Source organism: Pristiophorus japonicus, chromosome 3, assembly GCF_044704955.1.
Source record: "Pristiophorus japonicus isolate sPriJap1 chromosome 3, sPriJap1.hap1, whole genome shotgun sequence".
Lineage (NCBI taxonomy): Eukaryota > Metazoa > Chordata > Chondrichthyes > Pristiophoridae > Pristiophorus > Pristiophorus japonicus.
The window spans coordinates 41,137,391-41,152,194 of record NC_091979.1 but is presented as its reverse complement, the minus strand read 5'-3'; the positions used below and the strand labels follow the sequence as shown (position 1 = coordinate 41,152,194).

Sequence of the window (14,804 nt, the reverse complement as noted above, 5' to 3'; positions counted from 1 at the left end):
TATTTATCCTTAACCAGCAACGCCACCCAGCCTCCTTTTCCTTTCTGTCTATCCTTCCTAAATGTTGAATGCCCCTGGATGTTGAGTTCCCAGCCTTGGTCACCCTGGAGCCATGTCTCTGGGATGCCAGTTACATCATATCCGTTAACTGCTATCTGCACAGGTAATTTGTCCACCTTATTCCGAATACTCCTCGCATTGAGGCACAGAGCCTTCAGGCTTGTCTTTCTAACATGCTTTGCCCCTTTAGAGTTTTGCTGCAATGTAGCCCTTTTACTTTTTGCCTTGAGTTTCTCTGCCCTCCACTTTTACTTTTCTTCTTTCTATCTTTTGCTTCTGTCCCCATTCTACTTCCCTCTGTCTCTCTGCATAGATTCCCATCCCCTGCCATATTAGTTTAACTCTTCCCCAACAACACTAGCAAACATTCCCCCTCAGACATTGGTTCCAGTCCTGCCCAGGTGTAGACCGTCCGGTTTGTACTGGTCCCACCTCCCCCAGAACCGGTTCCAATGCCCCAGGAATTTGAATCCCTCCCTGCTGCACCACTGCTCAAGCCACATATTCATCTGAACTATCCTGCGATTCCCACTCTGACTAGCACGTGGCACTGGTAGCAATCCTGAGATTACTACTTTTGAGGTCCTACTTTTTAATTTAATTTAGCTCCTAGCTCCCTAGTAAAGTCTTCCAATTTGATGAACCACCCATCTGCCCACAATATTTTGTTTTCTGGTACCTTTTAAGAAAAACATTTTTCACTTTCCAAATATATTTCTAGTAATGATTTTTAACACGACTACAATTTTAGAGAAGCAGACAGGAATGGGAGAATGGCCGACCATTATAATTAAACCCTGTATGTTGTTACTGCCTTCAACAGATTTATTTTTATACCCCAGGATAGCTATGCTAATGCCTTTAGGTTCTTCTAATATTAGTGTAAGAATGCATCATGCCTTCATATGGAATTCCTTTCTCAGCTACTTTTAAAAAAAAGTGTTGAGCAAAACAGGTTAACGCCTTTGTTAAAACAATGGACAAAGGAATTACATAGAATGCATTGAGCGTTCATACATTAATATTCAAAGAGCTAATTTCAAAACACATGCAAAAAATGTAATATTTGAACCTGTCATGGTAAAATAGAATCAGCGAGGTGACGTTACAACTATATATATTTATGAATAAATTAAGTAGATTAAATGTGAATTCCAATGTGTGATATAATATGGTAATTGATTTTTTGATTGACTAACAAGTAGTGCAATCTTGCCTCTTATTTTTATGTCAGTGTTTGTACAGTCATAGTTGATGAAAACACTTAATACTTTTGCTGACACTGAAACAAAATTAAAATGTAAGCTCTGATCTGTGTGATGTTTGAACAACTTCGCTCAAAATGGTCATGACAATTGTAGTAGTATTTCCATTTGTTTAATCTTTCCATTGAACTTCTTGTACCTATCCCTTTTACCTGCTTCCATGCTAAGGATCCAGATCGGCTAATCCTGCAGGCGGTAAGGTTCCTCTTCATCTACAAGAGTAAATTAACCTGTTGTCAAATGAATGCTTCCATTTGTCATTGTAATCAGGTCATGTTAACATGGACAGTATTTCTTTGTAAAAACATTGAATTTCATTTTTTCCTGTAAACCACTTCGTTTCTTAAAACAACTATATCTCTGGTTCATTTCTCCATGAGATTTGGGACCATCAGTACTTTCCTGTTGGCATTTTGAACATGTGTAGTGGCTGGTTAAGCACAAAAGGCATTAAACTCAGAAATTGAACATTAATTATGAATTCTTGGTCATTTTTACTTCTATAAGCTTATTGTACATACAAATTGAATCATTATCCTGACCACAGTGAATCTACAGATATTTGAATCTTATTATAAAAGTTATCAGCACAATGCAGTGTTTTACAGGTTTGCAGCATCCAACAGTGGGTAACATGCAAATTTTGCTAGTTAAATATTTTTTAAACGTGAGTTTCATTTACTATAAAGTAATGAATTCTTTGATTTTAGCAGCTATTAATTTTTTGTCTCAATAATATCCTCCAACTTCCCTTGGTGCTGCGACTTAACTTTCCCATTGCAGATGTTTCATTTTAACTAGCTTTTTATTGCTTATTCTCTCAGCTGGAAGCAGATCCAGTTCACCTGGCAAACTCCTCAGTGGCACGTACTCCGGCATGAGCAGTGGACCGCAGAGAGTTTCTGTAGCACCTCAAGCATCCGAGAAACGCAGCAAAATCCCCCGCAGTCAGGGGTGCAGTAGGGAAGCCAGCCCCAACAGACTGGGGTTAGGTAAGACTTAATTATCCAAACCACAAATGTCTTTTTCTTTAAAATGTGCCTCCTAAAGTAAACCTGTTGATTAACCATGTTTGGAAGAGGTTCTAATTTCAGCACAGGAATAAATATGGTCGCTGTAATATAGAAACACATAAAATAGGTGCAGGAGTAGGCCATTCGGCCCTTCGAGCCTGCACCACCATTCAATAAGATCATGGCTGATCATTCCCTCAGTATCCCTTTCCTGCTTTCTCTCCATACCCCTTGATCCCTTTAGCCGTAAGGGCCATATCTAACTCCCTCTTGAATATATCCAATGAACTGGCATCAAACTCTCTGCGGTAGGAAATTCCACAGGTTAACCACTGAGTGAAGAAGTTTTTCCTCATCTCAGTCCTAAATGGCCTACCCCTTATCCGAAGACTGTGTCCCCTGGTTCTGGACTTCCCCATCGGGAACATTCTTCCCACATCTAACCTGTTCAGTCCCGTCAATTAAGTTTCTATGAGATCCCCTCTCATCCTTCTAAACTCCACTGTATAAAGGCCCAGTTGATCCAATCTCTCCATGTGTCAGTCCCGCCATCCCAGGAATCAGTCTGGTGAACCTTCGCTGCACTCCCTCAATAGCAAAAACATCCTTCCTCAGATTAGGAGACCAAAACTGAACACACTATTCCAGGTGAGGCCTCACCAAGGCCCTGTACAACTGCAGTAAGACCTCCCTGTTCCTATGCTCAAAATCCCTTAGCTATGAAGGCCAACATACCATTTGCTGCCTTCACTGCCTGTTGTACCTGCATGCCAACTTTCAATGACTGATGAACCATGACACCCAGGTCTCGTTGCACCAACCCCTTTCCTAATCTGCCGCCATTCATATATTCTGCCTTCGTGCTTTTACCCCCAAAGTGGATAACCTCACATTTATCCATGTTATACTGCATCTGCCATGCATTTGCCCACTCGCCTAACCTATCCAAGTCACCCTGCTGCCTTTTAGCGTCCTCGTCACAGCTCACACCAACACCCAGTTTAGTGTCATCTGCAAACTTAGAGATATTACACTCAATGTCATCTGCAAACTTGGAGATATTACACTTGGAGATATTAATCACTCCTTCACCATTCTCCTTTCCCTTGCCCCCATTAAAGGTGTTGCAGCACCATCACAGGCAGGGGGGGTGTAGTTACAGCGTGACAATTTTACATAGGCAGCTTCCAATGTGAATGCTGACGGGAATTTATAATGGAAATATAAAAGGAACGACAGAATGCATCATTTTTTAAAATGGTGACTGAATTACATCTGTGCACCCTGGTCCAATTATGCTCCACCCTGTAACCCTGTTTCACCTGAAAGACGATACTTAATCTCGACTCCCCATATGTAGCACCACAAATCAACTAGTGTGTGTGTGTGTGTGTGTATATAATGTGTAAACATCTAATATGTTTCTGCAAATAAAATTCTGTAAAGAAAATAAGCATTGATCTTTATTTCTACTTTTGGCCAATATGAGCAGGGTCTCTTCTGTGCAGTTGGCTTGCCATATTTGGCTCAATCTCTTACTACTTTTTAGTATGCATGTAATTAGTTGTACTTAATCTGTACATTGTGCAACATTTTACTTAAAACAAAAAATATATCCTGTAAATTCAGCATTGCCGAAGTTGCTGGAGAGCAACAATTGAAGCACGCTTAAGTACCAACAAATGACATGGTGCTTGTCTTTGTGCTTTTTTCCTTACTCTTTCCTGTGCTGATCATGGAGTATTGCTTCCACTTGATTTAATGTCTAGATATATAGATATGTTGAGTCCAATATTTTTAGTTAATTTTTCGCACTAGATGGAAAAAATGACAATGCCGATATCTCATTAAAATGTCTATAAAGTGATGCAAGATTACAATAGGACTTTTTCTTTCTTTTTAGTAAGTACTGTAACTGATGCTTTTTATTGATTTAACCTTCAAGTAAAACCTCTTCCTTCCCATCTTTTTCCTCCTCATCAATTCAAAGAATGTCATTATCGTAAATCTGTTGTCATTAGGCGTCAATATTGACAGGTTGCCTCCATCTCCAGTTATGAATGAATTGTGGGTTGTTGTTCTGTAGAGTGACATTAAAAAAAGCACTATGAAATAGTTCTCTCAAAGTTCGCTGACTTACATAATCTCCTTTGACTTGCACATTAGTGTGCTTGGAAATGGGAAACAATTTGTCATCCTGAATTGCACTGAAAATAAAAAAATTTAAGCTTTTTAAATACTTGGCTTTATATCGAAATTTACTGATGGAAAAAATGATTTTAAGGCAAAATTAAAAGGCTTGTTATAGTTATTGCTGGGTGCAAGTTTGAGGTATTTTAGTTAAAGATTTCTTATTTTTAACCCAGTTACCCCTTTTTCCCCTTGCATAAAGAACATGCTGATTTACACTGGAGGAGTCTTCCATTGGTTCTAGCAATCCTCCTGTACCTTGCCAAAGTAGCTAACTTCACAGAAGGCCTAAACTGGTCATGTAGTTGGGGTATTTCACTGTGGACTATCATGGGCAACCACACACATTCATTCGTGCCCACTTCCCAGCAATACCCGTGAGATAGCTATTAAGAACAGGAGCCCTGGCTATTTCTTTGTTTCTCGCTTCATAGTCCATGGCTACTAAGGCTGATTGTAGCAGCACTACTATTGCCCAATTGATGTTGGTTCACCTAGCAGAGCATGGGGTTCAAACCTTGGACCTTCTGGTTTGTTTTTCTCAATATCGTTCACGATGTAAAATAAGCGGACTATATCCAAATTAATATTGACAAGATCACTCTTGGCAGAGCCATTTCATTTTGTGAAGTTTTTCTATCTCTTTTCAGAGCTGGTGGTATGTTGGGTCATTTTTTTTTGTAAGGGGAATAGCCAGTGACCCTTTTTAATTTCTCATCTTATTGGTCACTTTTTAAAAGTCAACAAAGGGATTTACCATCCACTGAAAACATTTACTCCATAATCCTCCCTCCAATCTCTTCAGGGCCGCAAACCTTGCTGCTAAGGATGCAAGTTGCTTTATTGTCAGACCACCTGCTGTTTGTTTGGTCATCCACCAGGTGGCAGAAGCACTGAACACCCCCAATCCCCAGATGAGGCGATGCTTGATTTTCCCCTCTTTCTCCCCCCCCCCCCCCCCCCCCCGTCCCCCGCCCCCCGCCCCTGCCGGCGCATGAAGACAACTGATCTGTTTAGTGCCTCTCTATGCTGAGCAGCTTTGATTGGGAACTTTTTTGGAGACTGTATTCTGCCACTCCATGGTGTTGCTTCATTTCAATCAAATCAGGTCAATCATCTCAGCCCCAGGACATCACTGCTGGAGTTCCTCAGGGCAGTGCCCTAGGCCCAACCATTTTCAGCTGCTTCATCAATGACCTTCGTCCATCATAAAGTCAGAAGTGCGGTTGGTCGCTGATGACTGCATCGTGTTCAGTACCATTTGCAGCTCCTCAGTCCATGGCCACATGCAGAAAGAGCTGGGCGACATTCAGGCTTGGGCTGATAAGTGGCAAATAACATGCGCGTCACACAAGTGCCAGGCAATGAACATCTCCGACGAGAGTCTAACCACCACCCCTTGACATTCAACGGCATCATCATCGCCGAATCCCCCAACACCAACATCCTGGGGGGTCCCCATTAGCTAGAAACTTAACTGGACCAGCCACATAAATACTGTGGCAACAAGAGCAGGTCAGAGGCTGGGTATTCTGCAGCAAGTGTCTCACCTCCTGACCCCCCCCCCCCCCCAAAAGCCTTTCCACCATCTACAAAGACACAAGTCAGGAGTGTGATGGAATTCTTGCCACTTGCCTGGATAAGTGCAGCTCCAACAACACTCCAGAAGCTTGACATCATCCAGGATAAAGCAGTTCACTTGATTGGCACCCGATCCACCACCTTAAACATTCACTCCCTCCACTACCGACATACCGTTGCTGCAGTGTGTACAATCTACAAGACACATTGCAGCAACTCACCAATGCTTCTTCGGCAGCACCTCCCAAACCTGCGAACCTCTGTCACCTGGAAGAACAAGGGCAGCGGGCGCATGGGAACACCACCACCTCCACATTTCCTGCCAAGTCACACACCATCCTTCATTGTCATTGGGTCAAAATTCTGGAATTCCCTCCCTAACAGCACTGAGAGTACCTTCATCACACAGACTGCAGCGGTTCTAGAAGGCAGCTCACCACCATCTTCTCGAGGGCAATTAGGGATGGGCAGTAAATGCTAGCCTTGCCAGCGACACCCACAACCATGAAGTAATGAATAGAGAAAAAATTTCCATTGGTTACCTTTTAGAAATTGAATCGCACATTTTTCTTGGAAGTTTTGCAATTTTACAATTTAATTGGCTTGCATAATATAATGGTTTATTACTAAAAAAATAAGAAAACTGTAAATACAGCGAATTAGCAGGGAGCATGATTCCATTCCTGGGACCTTCCAGTAAAGGGAGGGGAAAACGATTGTATCTCACATTAAAGTACTGTTTAAATAAGTGGTCGCCCAGCACTAACTCTTACTGTCTTGTTTGTATTTAAAAACAATAGGTGTTGAACAGTCACAGTACTAATATTATGGAATCTTTCACTTAAAATTCTGCTGTAATGAACTTCACCAAATTTTTACCACTCTTCTCAACTCATGCTAGCACGGAGCAGCCGTATCCCTCGACCAAGCATGAGTCAGGGATGCAGCCGCGATACGAGCCGTGAGAGCAGTCGAGATACAAGCCCTGTTAGGGGCTTTGCACCACTTGGTGAGTACCTACAGGCATAAGAGCCACTATGGCTAGCCTTGCCTTGCCATTTGACCTATTGAGGCTAGTGCCAGGAGGCAATGGTCTTTGCTCTTTTTTTTTATTTGGGGGCTTTTGTTCTTTCTATTATTTTCTTTAGTCCTGCCCCTTTTCATGTCCTCTTGCATGCTGCTCCCTCTGCTGGTAAGCAAATCCTAATAGCATTGCTTCTGTACAGTATTCCAACACAATTGGAGTTTATTGCTGCATAGCTGAGTGAATATTTTCTGCTATTTTTCAGCACATCAGACCCAATAATTCATTTTAAAGATAATTATTATACTTCATGCATTACAAAGCTGTAATGCCTAGAAATGGAACTGCCTTACATGAAAATTGAGCTTATGCTTGTATAATTCTTCAAATATGTTTTATATCCAAAGAAAAACAGGATCACTTGTACATTATCTGTTGGAATAGAATTTTAATTTGCTTGTCTTCTACTGATCACATTAAAGTTTAATGCTAATGATCATTAGATAAATCATATAGTGTAACATATTGGAAAGGGTAAAAATTGCTCTTTTTTCAATCCAGTCCAAGGCAATTTAAACCTTCAGTATGGAAAATGACTGTGTAGTTTTGATATAGGTCATTCCACTTTACTGACTGGGTTCTGATTGGGAAGTCCTAAATTTAATACAGACCTGACTGGCACTATATTCAGGCAGAGGCTGAGAGTGGAACGCAGCCATTTTAGTTTGCATTAATAACGCTATCAAAATGTTGGTAGCATACAAAGTATGAAATATGTTGAAGTTATCGTCATCCTTGCCTACCTTACATTTCATGGCAGTCAAAGCAAAAGCATTTCCTTATATTGGTGTTTCTCATGGGTCTGTGCACTTTTAAATAATTTTGGGGGGATGGGGTAATTGTATATATTTTACCTTAAGGTACTGTTAAATCTGGTTTATCCAAATATATTGGGAATGTCCAATTTTGTTATGAATTGGAAATTACAGGATTAAGTAAAGAAGCAAAGTTAAACACAGTGCTGGAAGAGAGCAAACTTCATCCCAAGTTCACGGAATTAAACACTCTTGTATTTCATTGTTTAATGCTCCTGCAACTTCTCAACACAAGACAACAGGACTGATATTTACAATCTTATAATTCCTAGTTTGTATAAAATGTTGGTGAGTGGAACATATTTTATTTCCAGCTATATTAGCCAGCTAGTGTTACATTCATCAGTGCACATTCTGCTTTCAAAACATTGGGAACTCTAAATTTTAAACAGGAAAGCTAATTTGACGACAAAAAATGGGAGTTGTGCTTAATCAGTGAATTTTTAAAAATTCCTTTCTGGGATGTGGGCATTGCTGGCAAGGCCAGCATTTATTGCCCATCCTTAATTGTCCTTGAATGATGTTGAACTAGCTAGGGGAGAGGCCGAAAGAGATCTTGGAGTGATAGCAGGCTGAGCACTCACCGTGTTTTGGTCAGCCTGCACTCCATGCTCGTCACTGAGGCACCAGTCCTGGAGGCCATGTGGAGTAGTGCCATGATGCTGATCTTTCGTGTCAATGGACTGAGTTATGAGGATAGACGAGAAAAGCTCAAATTCTTCAGCCTTGAAAGGTGGTAGTCATTTTCCAACATTCTATAGACTCTGGATCAGTTCCTATGGATTGGAGGGTAGCTAATGTAACCCGATGTTTTTTTAAAAAGGAGGGAGAGAGAAAACAGGGAATTAATAGACCAGTTAGCCTGACATCGGTTTGGGGGAAAATGATGGAATCAATTATTAAGATGTAATAGCAGCGCATTTGGAAAGCAGTGACAGGATCGGTCCAAGTCAGCGTGGATTTATGAAAGGGAAATCATGCTTGACAAATCTTCTAGAATTTTTTGAGGATGTAACTAGTAGAGTGGATAAGGGAGAACCAGTGGATGTGGTGTATTTGGACTTTCAAAAGGCTTTTGACAAGGTCCCACACGAGATTGGTGTGCAAAATTAAAGCACATGGTATTGGGGTTAATGTATTGACGTGGATAGAGAACTGGTTGGCAGACAGGAAGCAGAGTAGGATTAAACGGGTCCTTTTCAGAATGGCAGGCAGTGACTAGTGGGATACCGCAAGGTTCAGTGCTGGGACCCCAGCTATTTACAATATACATTAATGATTTAGGTGAAGGAATTGAATGTAATATCTCCAAGTTTGCAGATGACACTAAGCTGGGTGGCAGTGTGAGCTGTGAGGAGGATGCTAAGAGGCAGCAGGGTGACTTGGACAGGTTAGGTGAGTGGGCAAATGCATGGTGGATGCAGTATATTGTAGATAAATGTGAGGTTATCCACTTTAGTGTCAAAAACAGGAAGGCAGAATATTATCTGAATGGTGAAGTATAATGTGGATAAATGTGAGGTTATCCACTTTGGTGGTAAAAACAGAGAGACAGACTATTATCTGAATGGTGACAGATTAGGAAAAGGGGAGGTGCAAAGAGACCTGGGTGTCATGGTACATCAGTCATTGAAGGTTGGCATGCAGGTGCAGCAGGCGGTTAAGAAAGCAAATGGCATGTTGGCCTTCATAGCAAGGGGATTTGAGTACAGGGGCAGGGAGGTGTTGCTACAGTTGTACAGGGCATTGGTGAGGCCACACCTGGAGTATTGTGTACAGTTTTGGTCTCCTAACCTGAGGAAGGACATTCTTGCTATTGAGGGAGTGCAGCGAAGGTTCACCAGACTGATTCCCGGGATGGCGGGACTGACCTATCAAGAAAGACTGGATCAACTGGGCTTGTATTCACTGGAGTTCAGAAGAATGAGAGGGGACCTCATAGAAACATATAAAATTCTGACGGGGTTAGACAGGTTAGATGCAGGAAGAATGTTCCCAATGTTGGGGAAGTCCAGAACCAGGGGTCACAGTCTAAGGATAAGGGGTAAGCCATTTAGGACCGAGATGCGGAGGAACTTCTTCACCCAGAGAGTGGTGAACCTGTGGAATTCTCTACCACAGAAAGTTGTTGAGGCCAATTCACTAAATATATTCAAAAAGGAGTTAGATGAGGTCCTTACTGCTAGGGGGATCAAGGGGTATGGCGAGAAAGCAGGAATGGGGTACTGAAGTTGAATGTTCAGCCATGAACTCATTGAATGGCGGTGCAGGCTAGAAGGGCCGAATGGCCTACTCCTGCACCTATTTTCTATGTTTCTATGTTTCAATGTGACAGATTAGGAAAAGGGGAGCTGCAACGAGACCTGGGTGTCATGGTACATCAGTCATTGAAAGTTGGCATGCAGGTACAGTAGGCGGTGAAGAAGGCAAATGGCATGTTGGCCTTCATAGCAAGAGGATTTGAGTATAAGAGCAGGGAGGTCTTACTGCAGTTGTACAGGGCCTTGGTGAGGCCACACCTTGAATATTGTGTACAGTTTTGAGGAAGGACATTCTTGCTATTGAGGGAGTGCACCGAAGGTTCACCAGACTGATTCCCAGGATGGCAGAACTGACATATGAAGAAAGACTGGATCGACTGGGCCTTTATTCACTGAAGTTTAGAAGGATGAGAGGGGATCTCATAGAAACATATAAAATTCTGACAGGATTGGGCAGGTTAGATGCAAGAAGAATGTTCCCGATGTTTGGCAAGTCCAGAACCAGGGGTCACAGTCTAAGGGTAAGGGGTAAACAAGCCATTTAGGACTGAGATGAGGAGAAACTTCTTCAGTCAGAGAATTCTCTACCACAGAAAGTTGTTGAGGCCAGTTCGTTACATATATTCAAAAGGGAGTTAGATATGGCCCTTTCGGCTAAAGGAATCAAGGGGTATGGAGAGAAAGCAGGAATGGAGTCCTAAAGTTGCAAAAATGATCAGCCATGATCATATTGAATGGTGGTGCAGGCTCGAAGGGCCGAATGGCCTACTCCTGCACCTATTTTCTATGTTTCTATGAATGAGACAAACCTTACAAAGGTATATAAATCAGAATAGAAAAATTAAATCCAGATGAAATTAAATCATGACTCCAGGTTTAACCAAAGCTAGGTTTAAAAAAAATACACATGGATATTAAGTAAGAAAAGGCAAGTTGAGGAATGACATTAATAAGCACTTATTTATGCAGAACGTGATTATGAACTTGGAACGATCTTCTGGATCGGGCAGTGGAAGAAAAAACTCTATCATTCAAGGGGTATTTAGCTGTTTTGATGGAGGGGCTGTTGGTTTCTGTGACAGGATGAACTGAAAGAAAAAAAACTTGCATTTATATATTGCCTTACTATGTGACTCAGGTCAACTCAAAGCATTTCACGTCCAAAAATATATTTTTCAAGTGTGATAACTATTGTTATGTAGGTGGGTGGATCATCCCTTATATGTACTTATCTTTGTATAATCATAAAAAGTATTTCTAAAAATCAGTTCTAAATATCTTAAGCCTGGTTAGTTGAGGTGCATTGTTAAATGTAACATCACATTGATATTATGTTTGCATGTGTACATGTTCTGCTCACTGGTACAGTAACCAAACCTAGGAGGTACATATTGTAAATACCAGTTCTGTTTTTTTCAGATTAGAAACTGCTGCATTAGAATTTGACAAATTTGTTATTTAAAAAAAACATAACTATTTTACTTGTGGAATTTTATAAGGATTATGAACTCCCATCTGAAAAGACTGCGGCACAACAAACAGCGGGGATTTGATGTTTGTTATTTGGTTTATAGATCTAGATTTATATTAAGTACATTTACAATGGAAATGATTAGTAATTAGAGAAAATTGTTCAAATCCACAAACATTGGGGTTAATGATGAGCCACGGTTGACCAGTCTGTAAATATATTTTCCAAAGACATCAGTCATAATCTTGTTTGAAATTTATTATGTATGCATGCTGGTTCATGTAAGCTTGTCAGATGCTTAGCTGTAAGCAACACAAACATAATAGCAACATTTCGAGGAGCGATTTAGATGCAAAAATCAGCAGTTTATCAGAGCCCTTTTTAATGTTGCTGGACAACACATTTAAAAATGTAGTTAGCTCAGAGGTTTTTTATTTCTAACAATGCAGCTTATGGGGTGATATAATACAAGTGTTTAAAATTCTGAAAGGCTGGGACAGAGTAGATAGAAACAGATGGTTTCCAGGAGTTAAGGGTTCAAGAATTTAGCAGCCATACATACAAGATGTAAAGCAGGGCAGGAGAAACTTCTTCAGAGTTGTGAGGCGCTGGAATTCACCTCCTGGGTAAGTGCTTGCAGCAGAAATTGTGTCAACATCACACATTACATTTGTTAGGTGAATGAAGGAAAAAAGGGGTTGAGGGGATACAGGAACAGAGTGAGTAAATGTGTTTAGAACTATTTGGGCACATGGAAGGTAGACACCAATGTGAGCTGGTTGGGCCAACTGGCCTATTTCTTCTGTGTTGTAACTTCTATGCATGTAAGTATTAAAATGAATGCAAAACAACGAATCAGATCTGATGCATTTTCTTATTGCAAATGTGAAATTGATTGACATTTAAATATTTATGAGCCTAGTGGCTATGGTACTGAATGAGCAACCCAGAAGTTGAAATATCACCATGGCAAGTTGTGAAATTAAATTCAGTAAATATCTAGTAATTTGTGGACTATGAAAGCTTCCAGGTTGTGATTAAAAACCCATTTGGTTCAGTTATGCCCTTCAAGGAAGGGAGTCTGCCATGCCTACCTAGTCTGGCCTACATGTAATTCCAGTCCCACATAAGATGGTATATTTTTACTGCCCTCTGAAGTAACCAAGCAAGCAGCCCAATTGTAAGCAATCATTGTCTCACAGATGCATTAAGCAGCAATCTAACATAGTTATACTCAGTCACTATTCTCAGACTCCTCCTTCACCATCCCGGGGTATGTCCTGTCACAGCGGCAGGATAGACTTGAGAGGTAAGGGCACAGTTGAGTGGGAGTAACCCTGGTAGTTCTTACTATTGAGGCCAAGGAAACATCACGCTGATCATTTACTGTACCCCCTCAACTGACGAATCAGTGCTCCAACATGTTGAACATTATTTGGAAGATGCTATGAGGGAAGCAAGGGTAGAGAATATACTCTAGATGAGGGATTTCATTGTGCAAACAATAGTGAAGCTGTCGCAAAGGGCTAAATACCGATTTGATAAATACCAAAAGCAGCAGGCTATAGACAGAGCTAAGCGATCCTGCAACCAACGGATCAGTGTAAAGCCCTACCATATCTGGTTGAGAATGGTAATGGGAAACCAGGCAGCTAACTGGAGGCGAAGACTCCATGAGCATCTTCATCCTCAATCAATAGTGGAGCCCAACTTGTGAGTGGAGGAGATGGAGCTGAAGTATGTGCACGTGTCTTCGACCAAAAGTGCCAAATAGATGATTGTACTTCCTGAAACCCACTCCATCAAATCGATACCAGAGTCCAGCCAATTCTGTTCGCTCAGTACGTGACATTAAGTGGCTGGGTGCACTGAACACAGAAAAAGCTATGGGCTCTGACAACATTCTGGCAGTATTGTTGAAGGTCTGTAAATCAGAGCTAGCCCAGATGTTCCACTACAGCTATGACACTGATATTTACTCGACAATGTGAACGATTACCCAAACATGTCCTATCCAAAGAAAGCAGGACAAATCTAACTTTTCAATTACTGCTCTGTCGGCCTGCTCCCAATCATCAGTGAAGTTCTGGAAGGAATCATCAAAAGTGCCATGAAGCAATGTCTGCTCATCAATAACCAGGTTACCAATGTGCAGTTCAGGTTCCACCAGAGCTACTTGGATTCAGACCTCGTCACAGCTTTGATCCAGACATGGATGCAAGAGCAGTATGACAGAGGAAATGTGAGCGTAGCTGCCATTGACATCGACGCAGCAAAGAACCAAGTATGACACCAAGGAGACCTGACAAAACTGAAGTCAATGGGGATCGAAGAGAATCATACCTAACACAAAAGAAGATGGTTGAGATTGTTGGCAACTCTTGCAGCCCCAGGATCTCACTGCAGGAGTTCCTCAGGGCAGTGCTTTTGGCCCAACCATCTTCAGTTGCTTCATTAATGACTCTTCTTCAAAAGATCATGAACAGAAATGTTTGCTGACAATTCCATGGTGTGCAGTTTCATTCACAGTTCCACTGATAATGAAGCAGTCCATGTCAGTTTACAACACTACCTTGGTAACATCCAGACTTGAGCTAACCAGTGGCAGATAACATTCATGTCACAAGTGCTCGGTAATAACCATTTGAAACAAGAAAAATCCCAGCCACCTCCCCTGACTTTCAGTTGCACGGCCATCACCGAGTCCCCCATCATCATATTCCTGGGGGTCACCAATGACTAGAAGCTGAATTGGACTGCCATATCAACACAGTGGCTACAAGAGCAGGACAAAGGATGGGTACACTATGACAAATGGATCACCTGCTGACCCCTCAAAGCCTCCATCTATGCTTAAATCAGGAGTGTGATGGAATACTCGTCATTCGCCTGGATGGGTGCAGCTATAATTATACTCTTGAGTTTGACTCTATTTGGCGCAGTGCAGTTCGTTTGATCAGTGCCCCTGCAATTGGATTTGATATCTACCCTCTCCTCCACTGGTGGACTGTGGGTACAGGATGTATGATCAACAGCACCTCACTAATGTTTTTTCAACAGCACC

At 41.5% G+C, this 14,804-nt stretch overlaps 1 protein-coding gene across 6 annotated transcripts in view; it reads left to right on the top strand.

Annotated features, from left to right (window-relative positions):
• clasp1a (cytoplasmic linker associated protein 1a) overlaps nucleotides 1–14,804 on the top strand; it is a 426,315-nt gene that overhangs the window by 263,483 nt on the left and 148,028 nt on the right. For all 6 annotated transcript variants that reach the window (XM_070875296.1, XM_070875295.1, XM_070875293.1 and 3 more), the window contains exon 21: nucleotides 2,150–2,317. In XM_070875296.1, coding sequence (XP_070731397.1) covers nucleotides 2,150–2,317 — 168 coding nt within the window. The remainder of the gene's footprint in view (nucleotides 1–2,149; nucleotides 2,318–14,804) is intronic.